General features: G+C 37.7%; 1 protein-coding gene across 3 annotated transcripts in view; it reads left to right on the top strand.

Annotated features, from left to right (window-relative positions):
- Positions 1–20,040, top strand: part of grin2aa (glutamate receptor, ionotropic, N-methyl D-aspartate 2A, a) — a 486,150-nt gene that overhangs the window by 255,464 nt on the left and 210,646 nt on the right. For all 3 annotated transcript variants that reach the window (XM_061981593.1, XM_061981594.1, XM_061981592.1), the window contains one exon: positions 3,389–3,555. In XM_061981593.1, coding sequence (XP_061837577.1) covers positions 3,389–3,555 — 167 coding nt within the window. The remainder of the gene's footprint in view (positions 1–3,388; positions 3,556–20,040) is intronic.

Genomic DNA, 20,040 nt, shown 5'->3' on the forward strand with positions numbered 1-20,040 from the left:
TAGGGACAATATTTCAGAAAAGTTACCATTAATATTTGTGTATATTATCTTTTTTTTAATTTAATTTTTTTAATTTAATTAGTCAGTCCAACAAAATAATACACAATAATACCATAATAATACAATTCCAAGTTCAAAAACCAAACCCAGCCCAGCAACATTCAGAATAGCAATCAACAGCCGAGGATGTCGTTCTGGCTTGTGCAGCCCTTTGAGACACTCGTGATTTAGGGATATGTAAGTAAACTTTGATTGATTGATTAATTGATTGATTGATTGAACAGAGCAAGACACACAAACATGACACAAAACAATCCAAAAGTAGTCAAACTAAAATTAATAATATCAATTAATCAATCATTTATATTATTCTGATCCACTGATACTAGTGATGTTTTTCCTTAATAAAGAATGTGGTTTTATTATGATTTATATAAATGCAACAGAGTTTTTACATTAGCAGTGTTGCATGGATAAAAACACTAGACTACTACTTTTTTAATGGAGTCCACCGCGCCGTCGTCCTATCCAGCCACACGAGAGGGCCACAAATATTGCAATATTTACAGCCAGCAATGACGTAATCCTCTTGTCAGCCTTGCTGGTCTCAGTGCGCTCGACATTGCAGCGACGTGTGAGAGTGTCGACTGGCGCTGTGACGAAGACAGGGAGTGACATGTCTTACAGCGTGACCTCCTTGCCGTCCCACCATGCTCCAGCAAGGCTTCACACACACACACACACACACACACACACGCACACACGCACACACGCACACACACACACACACACACACACACACACACACACACACACACACACACACACACACACACACACACACACATTTAGTAGCAGGGAGAAAGCCGAGTGTTTTGATGTCGAGTGGGAAAAATAAACTCACAATTAATAAAAATGTACATTTTATTGCAAAGGTGTCTAAAATGCCACCCTGGGGCCATTTGTGAGCTGCAGGGTTTTATTTCCTCCAACGTTTGAAGTAATTAATACATACGCTAGTCATTTAAATACTATGTGAAAAATATGTATGCAAATAAATTTTTATACAGATTTTTCTTAGTAAAGTTTTAAGTAATTAATACATTTCCTAATTATTCAAAAACGGTAAAACTATTAGATGTTTGTACATATTTTTTCCAGCAAAGTTTGAAGTGATTAATGCATATGCTACTTATTGAAATACTATATGACATTTTTATAGTAAAGTAATTCATACATTTCCTAATTATTCAAAAACTGTAAAACTATTTTGTAGGCCAATAGATTTTCCTACATATTTTTCCCAGTAAAAATTGAAGTAATTAATACATTTCCTAGTTATTCAAAATGTTTAAAAAATATTTTGTAGGCCTATATATTTTTCTACATATTTTTTTTCCCCTGTAAAGTTACAAGTAATTAATTAATATCCTAGGTTCTTAAATACTATATGACTAATTTATTGTAGGCAAATACATTTTTCAACATATTTTTTCCGGTAAAGTTTGAAGTAAGTAACACATTTCTTAATTATTCAAAACATTTTTAAAATACTTTGTAGGTCTATATATTTTTCTACATACGTTTTTCCTGTAAAGTTTGAAGTAATGGATTCATATCCAAGTTAATTAAATACTATATGACAATTGTATAGTATGCAAATGCATGTTTCTATAAATTTTTTCAGGTATCCATCCATCCATTTTCTACCACTTATAGTTTGAAATTATTAATGCATTTCCTAGTTATTCAAAAATTTAAAACATATTTTGTAGTCAATAATTAAAACAATTCCTTGTTGTTTAAGTACAATACATCATACATAATATTTAGGCTTAATACATTTTTACACATTTGTTTATTTTCCTCTCAAGTTTGAAGTAAATATTACATGTCCTAGTTATTTAAGTACCATACAGATATTGTACAGGATAATACATTTTCTAACTTATTTTTTCTTCTAAAGTTTAAAATAATTAATACATTTCTTAGTTTTATTAAATACTATATAAATATCATAAAGGCCAGAACATTTTTCTACATGATTTTGTTTCCTGTCAAGTTTGAAATAATAATACATTTACTAGTTATTTAAATACTATATAAATATTATATATTGGCCAGAACATTTTTCTACATTATTTTTTTTCTTGTCAAGTTTGAAATAATGAATACATGTCCAAGTTATTTAAATAAATACTGTATGAATATTCTATAGGCCAAAATCATTTCTACCAGATTTTTAACCTCTGAAGTTGAAAGTAATTAATATATTTCCAAGTTATTTAAATACTATATAAATATTATATTGGCCAGAACAAGTTTTTTAATTTTTTTCCCTGTAAAGTTTGACATGAATAATATATTTCCTGCTCATTTAAATACTGTGTGAATATTATATAAGCCAGTATATTTTTCTACCATTTTATTTTCCTCTGAAGTTTAAAGTATTAATATATTTATAAGTTATTTAAATACTATAAAACTATTATATGGGCCAGTACATGTTTCTCAATTTTTTTTTTCCTTTAAAATGTGAAATAATTATTATATTTCCTAATGATTTAAATACAGCATGAATATTAAATTGGCCAAAACATTTGATTTCATATTTTCCCTCTAAAGATTGAAGTAATTAATACATTTCCTAGTAATTTAAAAACAAAATAAACATTATGTACGTCAGTACATTTTTTTTTACATAATTGTCTTTCCTGTAATGTTTAAAATAATTAATACATTGTTTGCCTACTTTAAATAATCTATGAATATTATAAAGGCCAACACATTTTTTTTTTTTCCTCTAAGGTTTGAAGCAATAAAACATTTCCCAGTTTTTTGAATACTTTATAAATATTGTATAGGCCATTAAATTTTTCTGCATACTTTTTTTTTTTTTTCTGCAAAGTTTGAAGTAATTATTACAAGGATTGGGACACACACACACACACACACACACACACACACACACACACACACACACACACACACACACACACACACACACACACACGCACACACTCGCACACACTAAATCACACACTTAACAACCAAACCTTGCGCAGCACTTTGTCCGCCCGCCTGCTCATCTCTCATTATTTTGTCCCATTCCACCTCCTGTAATAGCCCTCACACAAGTGACTCATTTGCAACGGATCTCCCGACATGAATGGAGTTAATTTGTTCACCTGCGGCTGTGCTCGTCAGCGCCGTCCAATCCCATGTTTGAATGAATGATGGAGGGAAACAACCAGACTTGGGTTTAATGAAGTGTATTTGAGCAAGGCACCTCGTTCCCCCTGGAGCGCCGCAAGTATCGTCATTATTATTCTTGACGATACTGGTCAAACACTAAATATTCTCCCTTCCCCTGGTGTTGTTTCCTCAGGACGTAAAGTCGACGTTCTTCCAGTTTGGCGCCTCCATCCAGCAGGAGGCTCTGCTGATGCTGAACATCATGGAGGAGTACGACTGGCACATTTTCTCCATCGTGACCTCAAAGTTCCCCGGCTACCAGGAGTTTATCAACATTCTAAAAACCACCGTGGACAACAGGTACCAACTGGTTAGGTCTTCGTCCGTGTTTTGTTCTAGTGCAGGGGGGTCCAATCTAGGGCCCGCAGGCCAGGTGCGAGACTTCATGGGTTCAACAAAACATTTTCAAATTAATCATAAATACCAGGCTGTCTCTGGTGCACAGTCATGTTGGAAGAGGAAGGGGCCCGCTCCAAACTGTTCCCACAAGGTTGGGAGCATGGAATTGTCCAAAATGTTTTGGTATCCTGGAGCATTCAAAGTTGCTTTCACTGGAACTAAGGGGCCAAGCCCAATTCCTGAAAAACAACCCCACAACATAATTCCTCCTCTACCAAATTTCACACTCTGCAAAATGCAGTCCAAAATGTACTGTTGTCCTGGCAACCTCCAAACCCAGACTGGTCCATCAGATTGCCAGATGGAAAAGCGTGATTCATCACTCCAGAGAAGGCGTCTCCACTGCTCTAGAGTCCAGTGGTGACGTGTTTTACACCACTGCATCCCACGCTGTGCATTGGACTTGGTGATGTATGGCTTAGATGCAGCTGCTCGGCCATGGAAACCCATTCCATGAAACTCTCTGCGTACTGTACGTGGGCTAATTGGAAGGTCACATGAAGTTTGGAGCTCTGTAGCAACTGACTGTGCAGAAAGTCTTTGCACTATGCCCGTCAGCATCCGCAGACCCCTCTCTGTCAGTTTATGTGGCCTACCACTTGGTGGCTGAGTTGCTGTTGTTCCCAAACTCTTCACTTTTCTTATAATAAAGCCGACAGTTGACTTTAGAATATTAAGGAGCGAGGAAATTTCACGACTGGATTTGTTGCACAGGTGGCATCTTATGACAGTTCCACGCTGAAAATCACTGAGAGCGGCCCATTCTTTCACAAATGTTTGTAGAAACAGTCTCCATGCCTAAGTGCTTGGTTTTATACACCTGTGGCCGGGCCAAGTGATTAGGACACCTGATTCTCATCATTTGGATGGGTGGCAAAATACTTTTGGCAATATAGTGTATCTATATAAAAACAATCATGTTTATATATATATATATATATATATATATATATATATATATATATATATATATATATATATATATATATATATATATATATATATATATATATATATATATATTTATATATATATATATATATATATGTATTTGTGTGTGTATGTACAAAACCCAAAACCAGTGAAGTTGGCAAGTTGTGTAAATCGTAAATAAAAACAATATACAATGATTTAAGAATTATTTTCAACTTATATTCAATTGAATAGACTGCAAAGACAAGATACTTAACGTTCGATAGTTATTTTTTGTAAATATTAGCTCATTTGGAATTTGATGCCTGCAACATGTTTCAAAAAAGCTGGCACAAGTGGCAAAAAAGACTGAGAAAGTTGAGGAATGCTCATTAAACACTTATTGGGAACATCCCACAGGTGAACAGGCTAATTGGGAACAGGTGGGTGCCATGATTGGGTATAAAAGCAGCTTCCATGAAATGCTCAGCCATTCGCAAACAAGGATGGGGCGAGGGTCACCACTTTGTGAACAAATGACTGAGCAAATTGTCGTACAGTTTAAGAACAACATTTCTCAACAAGCTATTGCAAGGAATTTAGAGATTTCACCATCTACGGTCCGTAATATCATCAAAAGGTTCAGAGAATCTGGATAAATCACTGCACATCAGCAGCAAGGCTGAAAACCAACATTGAATGCCCGTCACCTTGGCTCCCTCAGGCGGTACTGCATCAAAAAACGATATCAGTGTGTAAAGGATATCACCACGTGGGCTCAGGAACACTTCAGAAAACCACTGTCAGTAACTACAGTTGGTCGCTACATCTGTAAGTGCAAGTTAAAACTCTACTATGCAAAGCCAAAGCCATTTATGGAACAAAGAGGAAAAGAACCATCCGAACTGTTCTAGGCGCAAAGTTGAAAAGCCAGCATCTGTGATGGTATGGGGGTGTATTAGTGCCCAAGGCATGGGTAACTTACACATCTGTGAAGGCACCATTAATGCTGAAAGGTACATACAGGTTTTGGAGCAACATATGTTGCCATCCAAGCAACGTTATCATGGACGCCCCTGCTTATTTCAGCAAGACAATGCCAAGCCACGTGTTACAACAGCGTGGCTTCATAGTAAAAGAGTGCGGGTACTCGACTGGCCGGCCTGTAGTCCAGACATGTCTCCTATTGAAAATGTGTGGCGCATTATAAAGCCTAAAATACCACAACGGAGACCCCGGACTGTTGAACAACTTAAGCTGTACATCAAGCAAGAATGGGAAATAATTCCACCTGAAAGTTTCAAAAATTGGTCTCCTCAGTTCCCAAACGTTTACTAGGTGTTGTTAAAAGGAAAGGCCATGTAACACAGTGGTAAAAATGCTCCTGTGACAACTGTTTTGCAATGTTTTGCAAAAAGTCAAAGATAATGATTATTTAAAAAAAAAAAAAAAAAAAAAATTCTCAGTGTGAAGATTAAATATCTTGTCTTTGCAGTCTATTCAACTGAATATAAGTAGAAAATGATTTGCAAATCATTGTATTCTGTTTTTAATCACCATTTACACAACGTGCCAACTTCACTGGTTTTGGGTTTTGTATATATACATTCATATATATGTATGTATATATGTGTGTATATATGTATGTATGTATATACTCTAATACTGTATATACTGTATATATATACACACTGAAAAAGGCTGGTATCTATGATTTTTCTTGTGTCTGTATCGACTCTTCAACTATTGATCCTTTTGACGAGCCTACCACATATACTTCTGCACTGGAATTGACAAAATAAGATTAAATTACACAAAAATGAAACATCATGCACATGATCAAAAAGGTGTTTTACATAATTGCAACTCCACACCAAAATTCAACAGTTAATCAGAGCACACATTGTCTGGGCTACATGTGTGCCAGTCTTGTGCAAGTAAAAAAATAAGCGCTGGGAGGTAAAGCAAATTAGACAACTGCCTGAGGAAAGTCGGCATCGAGTCCTTGATGCTGGATTTGTGCCTGCAGCGAAACTGAGCTTTATGTTCACAACAATATGTGAGTGCTGCATTGACATCTGTCATAACTACAGTAGTGATCTTCCATCAGGCTTTATGCTGCCCAGTCACACCCATGTGTTCATTCACTCTACATGTTTCTATATATTTATGGTGAGTGCTATTGACATTGTATCAATTCCAACACAATTTGAGTCACTAGAGAAAAGCGCTATATAAGTATAATTCACTTCACTTCACTTCACAATATTTAAACTACCATATTTTCACTATAGAGCCCACAGGTATACAAGCCACACCCACTATATTTTAGGAGAAAACAATATGTTTCCACATATAAGCCGCACTGGACTATAAACTGCAGATATATACGTTGTGGAATGAGTTATTTACACAGAAATATTCTGTAAATGTTTATTTACATACCTTAATTGTTTCCAAACGGTGTCTGCAACAGGGCAGTAAAACGGCTGATCAAACAAAACAGAAGTCATCGTCATGAACCCGCTAGCTGCGCAAGCTAGCTCTCCAATCAGCTAAACAGACTCAGTAACTCCACGGTGACGTTTTGGTGAATTTAGGAATTTGTGAAGCTGAAAAAATACAAAAAAGAATGCCATTGTAAGTTAATAATACTAACACAGACACTCGTAATCGTGTTGGCATATTAGCTAATGCTAACGACGTTCGCTTGATTACATCACAATAGCACGTATAAATATGCATGAAAACACTCCTACGGACATCACACATGGGATGGTTTAGTAAGTAAAAATTGTTTTAGTTGTATTGTCAATTTTATCAACGTTGCTTGGAGTGATGGAAGATTTAGCCATACGAGTAGAAACGCTATGGACAACTTAGGAGACGGAACGGCAATTGTACTTCCGGTTCAAAGCTCTCAACAGAAAACCACTGCAGCACCAAAAGACGGCGCCATATCACAAACAATGACACAACTTTTTAGTGTATTTGCCTGTTTAAAAAAAATAAAAAAAATTGCATTATGGCCGTCAGCGAAGAAAAATCCCTAGATAAGCCGCACCGTTTTATAAACCCCACGGTTTAAAGCGGAGGGAAACAAAATATTATATTATAAATAGTCCTACTGTGTCCTATGAAGTATTTCCTTGATTTTTAAACATTATTCCTTTCTTTGGACGAAGAAGAAAAAAAAAATCAAAAGTTTTATTCAACACATTTTTTAATGACATCGATTACGTGTCTATTGCGATACACATTGATATCATTTCATCATCCAGCCCTATCGTGTACTGACTGTGACAATGCTACACACCAACAGTTGTTGATATATCTTCCTCTCTCTAATTCGTTTTTATCTACTTATTATTATACTGTTAATATCTGCTTACCTTCTGCTGTATCGCACTTCCATCCACACGTCCTAAACTATCTCTTGGTGTTAGTTAAGGTTAGTTAAAGTTCGGCTAGCTTAGCTACTAGCAGGCTTGTCCGCTTGCTAGCTCTGGGTGTTTATCCTTTACATGTTTATCCTTGTCCTCCAGTGATAACCCTACCTGATAATGATACTTAAGGTATTTGCTGTAATGAAGGTGATTATATAGTAAAGCGGCTCCACACTCTGTATGGAGACACATAATTAGCTGCTAGCCGCGTGTCACTCAGGTGTAACTTTATTGACTCCAATGTCAACAAAGTAAGGCTCCGCTTTTCCAAAAATGCACTAGCTTGATGCTAATATACATTGGCTTTGCTATCGACATGCTACTGGTTAGCATTAGCAATTTTACATGGCGATTTCAACACCTCCAAATGTGTTGAGAAAAACGACAAGTAAGATACACGCTACAATCAAACAGCTGGTGCGTAATAAGCAGAGGTGGGACCAAGTCATTGTTTTGCAAGTCACAAGTAAGTCTCAAGTCTTTGCCCTCAAGTCCGAGTCAAGTCCCGAGTCAAGACAGGCAAGCCCCGAGTCAAGTCCAAAGTCAAGACTGGAAAGTCTCAAGTCAAGTCCTAAGTCCTGCATTTTGAGCTTCGAGTCCTTTCAAGTCCTTTTAACCACAGACTAATATATTAACACAGATTGTGTATGCTTTTCAAACGCTGTATTTATTTATTAAAACAAGTGCATTTTAAATTGCAGGAAAGAAAATAGTGCTGACATTGCACTTTATAGCACTATTAACCAGTCATTTTAAACATTAACTAATTCCTTTACAGAACAAACACATTTGTGACAGTTTGACCCCAGACTGTCATTGTTTGACCTTTGGACTTCCTCACAAACCGTGCACATTTGTTGGGAAGCTCAACATGGACACAAACATTCAATCTTGTTAGCCAGTGAAAAGCATGTGCTCAACAAATTGTTACCTGTCACTCACCATGGCTCTGAACAGGTGACTAAAAGAGTCAGGGTGGGGTTGAGGGCTTTATATAGGTGACCACACTTGCAGTCACTAATTAGGCCAAATTTGGGTCGAACCATGATCCTCAACAGCTGGGTGTTACAGAAGGATACTGGACATTTAAAAGTTGTGTTGTCTAATCCTGAATATACTATGTACAAAAATGACTGCTCTACACATGCAAAAGTACTATGTGAATACTTTTTAGACATGTGATGGTTATTTATGGTGTAATTTACAAAATAACTGTTTTCTTAATTCCCCCTGTCAAATTGGTCCCAGCTAGTGGGCGGGGCTAAGGGCTATTTAAGTTGGAAAATGCTGTTTTTCTGACAGTCTGCTGTCGGTCACTGCCAGAGGAGGATCTCTGTCCTGAGCAGGAGTTTCGGTCTCCATGCATCAAACATCAACTGAGAATGTGGGTGCTTTGTTTTTTCTGTTCACCTTTTGACACTTTTTGGGATTTCAATAAATGTTTGTAAACTGTTACCAACTGCGTGCCTTGCCATCCTTGATTTGAAAGTCTGGTTTGCAAAGGTTACATTACCTTCACCCGAGCCGGGGTGTGACATATGGTGGCAGTGGTGGGATGGCAAGCCGCAGAGTTTACAAACATTTATCTGGCAGAGGGCAGGCCAGAACTGGTTTGAGATCCCAAGTGTCGGAGGTGGCAATGACAGAGGAGACTGATGAGATGGCTGGTCGAGGGACCATGGCGATGAGGCTGGACCGGACGACTATGGCTGAGGAGCGTGAAGTTGGATGGAACACAGAGGAGTCCGAAGAAGACGTCAAAGGTTTTGAGAACTCTGGGGCTAGGCGTAAGCAGCATAGGAAGGGGTCTGGGAAGGCTAGGTGGTCTGCTGAGTCACCAAGGACTGAAAGAGTGTTAAGTGAACCTACCCTGGTTAACATGTTCCAAGACTTTTTGATTGGACAGCAACGTAGGGAAGCTGTCCTAGTCTGTGAACTCCAGGAGTTAAAAGCTGTCTGTACAAGGCCTAGCCTAGATCACTCACTCACTAACCAAAATGCTAACTGTACTCCTGACGATAGTTGTTGTGAGCAGTCACCCAAACCCAGAACTCGCCCACATCCAAATCTTAGTCCTCAAGCATCGCCATCCAGAGATTCCTCGCCACCTGACCATCATCTCCGACAAGGCCCAAAGATGCTCCCTTTCCAGCAGGGTGAGGACATCGAAAACTTTCTTGTCCGCTTTGAGCGCATCGCTCGCACCTGGGGCTGGCCTCAGTCTGACTGGGCCTGCCGACTTGTTCCACTCTTGACCGGTAAAGCTCTGGATGCCTATTCTGCGATGGAGGAAGATGCTTCCAACGTCTATGCTGACCTAAAAGAAGCCCTCCTTGCTAAGTTTGATATCTCCCCTGAGACTTATAGGCTCCAGTTCCGGTCAACCTACATTCCCCCTGGTGAATCTCCCAAGGAGACTTACAACAGACTCAAAGGTCTCTACAGAAGATGGATCAAGCCAGAGCAGCGTTCCAAAGACAACATTGCAGAGCTTTTAATTCTGGAGCAAATGCTTCGCATGCTGCCCAACGAAATGAAGACTTGGGTCAAGGAACACGAGCCAGAAGACGGACTTACTGCTGCTAAACTTGCAGGCCAGTACTTGAATGCTCGTAAAGGACTCCGAATGCCAAGGCAGCAGAACAATCGTGTAGCAGCCCAAGGTGCAGCCGACCTGTCACACCAAAGAGATGTGCAGAAAGCAGGTGGTTACAGCACCTCAGGGGACAACAGACTGTTCCCGAGACAGAGTCCAGTGAAGGATCTCATCTGCTACCATTGCCAACAGCCAGGGCACCGAGCCCCAGTCTGCCCCTTGAAACAGAAGACCTGGTATGACCAAAAAGCACGTCACAGGGTGCTACAGCCAGGTCAAAAGGTCATGCTGTCGCTTCCAACCTCGCGTCATAAACTGCTGGCCCGATGGAAAGGTCCTTACTCCGTGGTCAGACAAGCTGGCCCAGTCACTTATGAGATCTCACATCCAGAGAAAGCAAAGGCATCCCAAGTGTACCACATCAACCTTCTGAAGGAATGGAAGGAGAGGAAATCCTCTGTGGAAGGAAAGGATGTCCAGGCCAGTCAATTACCTACTCAAAGCAAGGAGTTGCAAGAGGAAAAGGTGATGCTGGCACGGGAAGTGAAAATGGAGGATGATGTGGAGGAGACAGATCTGTCCATGCTCACTACACCACAGAAACCTGATGTAAGTCACTTGTCTGCACAATCTGCCCTTAAATTATTGCAAGTGTGTGAAGAATTCCCAGTATTGTTCAGTGGAAAGCCAGGAAGAACTCCACTAATTGAACATGTCATTCATTTTAAAAACCCAACACCTATCCGTCAGCGCCCCTACAGAGTGTCTGAGCGGCTGGTGGAGCCCCTCAACCATGAAATCCCAACCATGCTGGATCTAGGAGTGATTGAACCCTCAAACAGTGAGTGGTGTAACCCCATAGTCCTCGTTCCTAAAAAAGACAACACAATACGAGTATGTAATGACCTACGCAAAGTGAACGCCGTTTCTAAATTCGATGCTTATCCCATGCCACGTATTGATGAACTTCTTGAGAAGCTCGGCAAAGCTGTGTTCATCACCACCCTTGACCTGTGTAAGGGATACTGGCAAGTCCCTTTAGAGAAGGAGTCAAGGGAGTACACTGCCTTCCGTGGACCAAAGGGTCTCTATCATTACACGGTTATGCCGTTCGGACTCCATGGAGCCCCCGCAACATTTCAGCGGCTAATGGATCGCGTTCTGCAGGGGTGTGGCCAGTTCGCTGCTGCCTATCTCGATGATGTGGTGGTTTTCAGCACTTCCTGGAAAGACCACCTCTCTCACCTGCGTCAAGTCCTGCTCCGGATCCGTTCTGCCAGGCTCACTCTTAACACCCAGAAATGTGAGTGGGCCAAAACTGAGGTGTGTTACCTAGGTTACCATCTTGGCAACGGGCAGATACGTCCTCAGGTGGACAAGGTGAAGGCTATCCAAGACTGTCCTAGACCCCGGACAAAGAAGCAGGTCCGGTCATTCTTGGGGCTTTCCGGGTGGTACAGAAAATTTGTGCCCCACTTCTCTACCATCACAGCTCCTCTTGTCAAGCTGACAACCAAAGCATCCACTAATCCAGTCAAATGGACAGAAAAATGTGAAACTGCCTTCACAAATGTCAAAACTATTCTATGCTCTTCCCCGGTCTTACAAAGTCCTGACTTCAACCAGCGATTCCTTGTTAAAGTTGATGCTTCTGGTGTGGGCCTTGGAGCCGTCCTAGCCCAAGGAAAGGAGGGCGAGGAACAACCGCTTCTATATCTGAGCCGTAAACTGCATCCCAGAGAAACTAGGTACTCTGCCATTGAAAAGGAATGTCTTGCCATCAAGTGGGCATTGGACAGCCTACGTTATTACCTTCTGGGACGGACCTTTGATCTGGAAACAGACCACCGGGCATTGAGCTGGATCAACTCCATGAGGGATAAGAACTCCCGTGTCACCAGATGGTACTTGGCGTTACAGCCCTATTGCTTCAACATTACACATCGAGCTGGCAAAACTAACTTGCTAGCTGATTACCTGTCTCGTCTCCCTGGACTTGCTGTCGCTGGAGAGGAGGGAGGTAATGTGACAGTTTGACCCCAGACTGTCACTGTTTGACCTTTGGACTTCCTCACAAACCGTGCACATTTGTTGGGAAGCTCAACATGGACACAAACATTCAATCTTGTTAGCCAGTGAAAAGCATGTGCTCAACAAATTGTTACCTGTCACTCACCATGGCTCTTAACAGATGACTAAAAGAGTCAGGGTGGGGTTGAGGGCTTTATATAGGTGACCACACCTGCAGTCACTAATTAGGCCAAATTTGGGTCGAACCATGATCCTCAACAGCTGGGTGTTACAGAAGGATACTGGACATTTAAAAGTTGTGTTGTCTAATCCTGAATATACTATGTACAAAAATGACTGCTCTACACATGCAAAAGTACTATGTGAATACTTTTTAGACATGTGATGGTTATTTATGGTGTAATTTACAAAATAACTGTTTTCTTAATTCCCCCTGTCCAATTGGTCCCAGCTAGTGGGCGGGGCTAAGGGCTATTTAAGTTGGAAAATGCTGTTTTTCTGACAGTCTGCTGTCGGTCACTGCCAGAGGAGGATCTCTGTCCTGAGCAGGAGTTTCGGTCTCCATGCATCAAACATCAACTGAGATTGTGGGTGCTTTGTTTTTTCTGTTCACCTTTTGACACTTTTTGGGATTTCAATAAATGTTTGTAAACTGTTACCAACTGCGTGCCTTGCCATCCTTGATTTGAAAGTCTGGTTTGCAAAGGTTACATTACCTTCACCCGAGCCGGGGTGTGACAACATTGAAAAATAAAGTGCAAATGTACTTATTTGTACAAAAGTGTTAACATTGAAAAAACATGACATATACGTGAACATAACAAAAAAGTTGTACTTTTTATATGTCAGGGCCCTATGCTGCATTGCATTTGCAAAAGACCAAATTAGCCAAGAGTCTGTCAGTCATTTGTGCACGATGGGGGCGTAGTATGATGCCACCATGGCTGAAAACTCGCTCCACTGGAGCACTGGAGGCAGGCACTGCCAAGACTCTCATGGCCACTCGGAACAGTGAAGGAAGAGTCTTCATGTTCAATGCCCAGAACAAAAGGGGGGAGAGAGTTGTTTTGGGTTGGTGCACTACTTGTAAGTGTATCTTGTGTTTTTTATGTTGATTTAATTAAAAAAAGAAAAAAAATAAATAATTTCTTGTGCGGCCCGATACCAATCGATCCACGGACCAGTACCGGGCCGCGGCCCGGTGGTTGGGGACCACTGAGATAAACAACCAACAGTATGTCAGAAAGCTAGCTAAAACGGTACACATATTCATAATATAGTATACATTTTAACTGACCTTTATTTTACTATTTTTGTCTTTTTTTAGGTGGCTAAAATACGCGGTGCTGCTGACCGCCGTCTAACGTTACGTGTGATATATTGACTAACGTAACCCTGCTTAAAAAAAAATCACTGAACAAAAAGTATGAATAAGGTAGTGAACTGCAACAGATTCCCGTGTTTGCAATAACGTTATAACGTTAGCAGTGAGTTTATAGCCTCACTGATTTAACTACACAGCAAATAAAAGTCACGTTACTTAGCCAATAAACGTTATCTTACATTCAAAACTTACCGTTCTTTGTGCAACTTCAAATGCCGGACGAAGTTGGAAGTTGTTGCCTCTCCATCAGTAATTTTCGAACCGCATGTGTTGCATACTGCAAACCGTTTTGTGTTGACCACCTCGTAATTTTTATACCCAAACAAAATTATTTTAGGTATCATTTTTTGTTCACTGGCGTGTGGTTTGGACATGTCTTCTTCGTTGGTTGTCCTGCAATTTGATTGGATGAATGCTGTGTGATGGAAACAAAGTAGATCTAATTTGATTGGCTGTTGTACTGAGACCACACCAGCTGACACACGCAACGCTGATAGACAAGTACACAATGAAAAATACGGAGCGCTCCCGAATAACTTTTTCATCTTTGGGTTTTGGGGAAAGTAGCAAGTCATGTCAAGTCATGTCAATTCAAAAGGCTCAAGTCCAAGTGAAGTCACAAGTCATTGATGTTAAAGTCTAAGTCGAGTTGCAAGTCTTTTTACATTTTGTCAAGTCGAGTCTAAAGTCATCAAATTCATGACTCGAGTCTGACTCGAGTCCAAGTCATGTGACGCAACAAAAATTAAAAACACCCACCATAAACTATACACCACTGCCTTATGGAGTGTTAGCTTTAGATTAATTCATTCAAATAAGAACGGAGCAGGGTTGTCACGATGCCAGAATAACAGTAATTGTGACTGACACCTGTAAATTTTCACGATTTTTGATACCACGATAAAAAAATAAATAACCAAACTCCTTTTAAAATTCACCACTTAATTGAAAAGTGTGTACAAGTTCCACACATTTAGAATCAGTGTGCAACAACAGAATTTAAAGAGGTAAATATAACTCCAAAACAGTATTCAAAAGGGGAAGTTGTTATTTTCGTGATATAAATATGCAATCTTTTATATCAAAATATTTTCTGGTAAAAAAACTACTGAAAAATATGTGAATGAATATCCTCCAAAACTGATGACTCGGGATTGGTACCGAATCCGATTTTGTTCCAATGTTCCACGCCAACAAAGTAATTGACTCAAAAAATACGCTCCAACTTCAAATATGCATTAGCTTGATGCTAATATACATTGCTTTGCTATTGACATGCTACTGATTAGCATTAGCGATTTTACATGGCGATTTCAACACCTCCAAATATGTTGAGAAGAACTACAAGTAAGATGCGCGTTACAATCAAACAGCTGGTGCGTAATAAGTACAATACTTACAGTGTTAACACTTTTTAGGGCGCAACAAAACAACTAACAAAAAACCCCACCATAAACTACACACTACTGCCTTATGGAGTGTTAGTTTCAGATTCATTCATTCAAATAAGAAAGGAGCAGGTTGTCACGATGCCAGAATTACAGTAGTTGAGACCGATACCTGTGAATTTTCACGATTTTTGATACCGCGATAAGAAAAAAAAGAAAAAAAAGAACCAAAGTCCTTTAAAATATATCACTAAATTGAAAAGTGTGTAAATTGTCACACATTTAGGATCAGTGTGCAACAAGATAATTTAAAAAGGTAAATATACTTCCAAAACGGTATTTGACTCAAAAGTAATTGACTCAAAAAAAAACGGTCCAATGTCAAAAAAGTAAGGCTCCGCTTTTCCAAAAATGCGCTAGCTTGATGTTAATACACATTGACTTTGCTATTGACATGCTATTGATTATCATTAGTGATTTTACATGGCGATTTCAACACCTCCAAATGTGTCGAGAAAAACTACAAGTAAGATGCACGTTACAATCAAACAGCTGGTGTGTAATAAGTACAATACTTACAGTGTTAACACTTTTTAGGGCGCACCAAAAAACAAAACAAAACAAAAAACCATAAACTACATACTACTGCCTTATGGAGTGTTAGTTTCAGATTCATTCATTCAAATAAGAACGGAGCAGGGTTGCCACGATGCCAGAATTACAGTAGTTGAAACCGATACCTGTGAATTTTCACGATTTTTGATACCACAATAAAAAATTTTTTTTTTAAATGAACCAAAGTCCTTTAAAATGTATCACTGAATTGAAAAGTGTGTACATTGTCACACATTTAGCATCAGTGTGCAACAACATAATTTAAAAAGGTAAATATACCTCCAAAGCGGTATTTGACTCAAAAGTAATTGACCCAAAAAATACCCTCCAACGTCAATAAAGTAAGGCTCCGCTTTTCCAAAAATGCGCTAGCTTGATGCCAATACACATTGACTTTGCTATTGACATGCTATTGATTAGCATTAGCTATTTTACATGGCAATTTCAACATCTCCAAATGTGTTGAGAAAAACTACAAGTGTTAACACTTTTTAGGGCGCAAAAAAACAAAAATAAAAAAAAACACCATAAACCCACCACTACTATCTTATGGAGTGTTAGTTTCAGATTCATTCAGTCAAATAAACACTGGGCAGGGTTGTCACGATGCCAGAATTACAGTAGTTGAGATCGATACCTGTGAATTATCATGAATTTTGATACCTATAAAAATAACTGAATGAATATCCTCCAAATCTGATGACTCGGGATAGGTACCGAATCCGATTTTTTTGCAATGTTCCACGCCAACAAAGTAATTGACTCAAAAGAAACGCTCCAACGTCAATAAAGTAAGGCTCCACTTTTCCAAAAATGCGCTAGCTTGATGCTAATATACATTGACTTTGCTATTGACATGCTACTGATTATCATTGGCGAATACATGGCAATTTCAACACCTCCAAATGTGTTGAGAAAAACTACAAGTAAGATGCGTGTTACAATCCAACAGCTGGTGCGTAATAAGTACAATACTTATAGTATTAACACTTTTTAGGGCGCAACAACAAATCTAAACACCCACCATAAACTATACACTACTGCCTTATGCAGTGTTAGCTTTAGATTCATCCATTCAAATAAGAACGGAGCAGGGTTGTCATGAGGCCAGAATTACAGTAGTTGAGGCCGATACCTGGGAATTTTCACGATTTTTGATACCATGATAAAAAAATGTAAAAAATGAACCGAAGTCCTTTAAAATTCACCACTAAGTTGAAAAGTGTGTACAAGTGTCACACATTTAGGATCAGTGTACAACAACATAATTTAAAGAGGTAGATATACCTCTTAAACATTATTCAAAAGGGGGAGTTGTATTTTCGTGATAATCTCCCCCTCGCCCGTGATGTTGTCCGTCATGGTCACAGCAGACGTCCCTGGCGGTGAATGTGCTTGTTTACCGTCTTGCCGCTCCGAGGGTTTGGCCTCGAATGTTTCATCTCCCTGCCCCGGTGTTGCTTTAGAAGCCAGCGGCCCACAAGGCTTTAGTCGCAGGGAGCGAGGCCGACAGTTTGCTTTAGTGGTCCTGCAGCTCCGCCGTCTCCTCCAGCGCTAGCTCATCTTGACGGATGCTCCAGTCAAGTGCTCAACGGCGCGGCAGCCCATAATATTTAGCCAAAAGTCAAATGAATGCTTCAGCAGTTTTTACAGGCGGCTGAGGGTTAGTGTTTACTAAATCTCTGCTCGGTCGCGCCGTTTGCTTTATTTTCTTTGTTTGCTTTTTGTTTTTATTTTGCATTTTACAATGAAGTGTGTTTTGTGCCCTGGTTTATGACATGACATAAAAATTTAATTGAACAGACATCCAGAATAGATCCAGGAGGTCTTCCTAAAACGGTAAGACCACATAGATAATCAGTCAGCAACAAACAAAAACTATAATTGATATTAAGTCAAATTAAATTCTACAATACTTTAGCCACATAGGCCTAAAACTATTACTACTATTCCCAATAATAATAATTATAGTACTATTAGTAATACGAAAAACAATAACAATGATAACATTAACTATACTGATAATGTGATAATAGTAATAATAATGAATAATTAAGACAATATATTATATGTATCATTATAATTATTGCTGTTATTAGTATTATTTATTTTTGTTTTATTGTTAGTTAGATTTTATTGTAGTAAATAAATGCATAATGATGATGATAATAATAATAATAATACTACTAATAATAACAACACTATTATTATTATTATTATTATTAATGGTAAACAGTATTGAGCCTACTAACTAAAAAGTTAAAAAGTTAAAGTACCAATGATTGTCACACACACACTAGGTGTGGCGAAATTATTCTCTGCATTTGACCCACCACCCTTGATCACCCCCTGGGAGGTGAGGGGAGCAGTGGGCAGCAGCGGTGGCCGCGCCCGGGAATCATTTTTGGTGATTTAACCCCCAATTCCAACCCTTAATGCTGAGTGCCAAGCAGGGAGGTAATGGGTCCCATTTTTATAGTCTTTGGTATGACTCGGCCGGGGTTTGAACTCACAACCTACCGATCTCAGGGCGGACACTCTAACCACTAGGCCACTGAGTAGGTAAAGTATTGTAGAATGTTATTAATACTTTTTTGTGTCTCCTGTCTTAAGACGATCTTCTGCGCCCATTTTGATCAATTACATGTTCTTCCTACATTAATAATAATAATAATAATGATGATATTAATAATAATGTTATTAATCATAATAATAATAGTAATGTATCCATTATAATGTTTGATAATATTATTTAAGGTACTATTAATATTGTTATTGTTACTATAATGTTCGTAGTAGTCTTGACAATAAATGTAATATTTCTATTATATGATTGTATTGTAATGTATAATGATAATACATTATTATATAAAATAAAAATGATTTATATTAATTTATTATCATTTAGTAGTAGGTCTACTAATTTAAGTATTGTATAATTTGTTTATAATGTTTGTTTTTTGTGTGTTTACTGTCTTAAGAAGACCTACTGAGTTCAGTTTGATCAATTACATGTTTTTCCTATAAAAATAATCATTATTATTATTATCATTATTATTATTATTATTAATATAATTATTATTATTATTATTATTGTTATTATTGCTATAATAATAATAATAATAATAATTATTATTATTATATTAATAATAATAACAATAATAATGTATCCATTATTATAATGTTTAATAATTGTATTTATGTTTTGTGTGTGTTTACTGTCTTAAGAAGACCTAATGGGTCTATTTTGATCAATTACATGTTCTTCCTACATTATACAATAATAATAATAATAATAATAATAATAATAATAATAATAATAATAACGATAGATATAATTAAAGAAAAATAATATCAACAATGATGATGATGATAATAATAATAATAATAATAATAATAATAATAATAGTAATAACAATGACAATAACAATATTAATAATAATAACAATAATAATATATCCATTATATTGTTTTATTTATGGTATTATTAATATTGCTATTATTTATATGATTATTAATATTGTTATCGTTACTATAATGTTGTTGTTCATCGTAGTCTTGATCATAATTTTAATATTTGTTTGTATTGTAATGTATAGTAATAATACATTATTTTATACTGTAAAAATGATTGATATTATTATTATTATTATTAGGTAGTAGTAGGTCTACTAATTTAAGTATTGTAGAATGTATTTATAATAATGTTTGTTTTGTGTGTGTTTACTTTCTTAAGAAGACCTACTGTGTCCAGTTTGATCAATTCCATATTTTTCAAATACTAATACTAATTATTATTATTATTATTATTATTATTATTATTCTTAATAATAATAGTAATACTTTTGTTATTATTAATATTATAATAATAGTAGTATTAGTATTAGTAACGATGATTATATTAGTAATAATAAAGAACGTCTTGTTAAAATTCTTTATTAATTATCATTGGTTTATTATATTATTATAGCCAAAACTGACGCCAAGTAAAAAAAACCATTAGGCACTTACACT

The sequence above is a fragment of the Nerophis lumbriciformis genome, linkage group LG24 (genome assembly GCF_033978685.3).
Source record: "Nerophis lumbriciformis linkage group LG24, RoL_Nlum_v2.1, whole genome shotgun sequence".
Taxonomy (NCBI): domain Eukaryota; kingdom Metazoa; phylum Chordata; class Actinopteri; order Syngnathiformes; family Syngnathidae; genus Nerophis; species Nerophis lumbriciformis.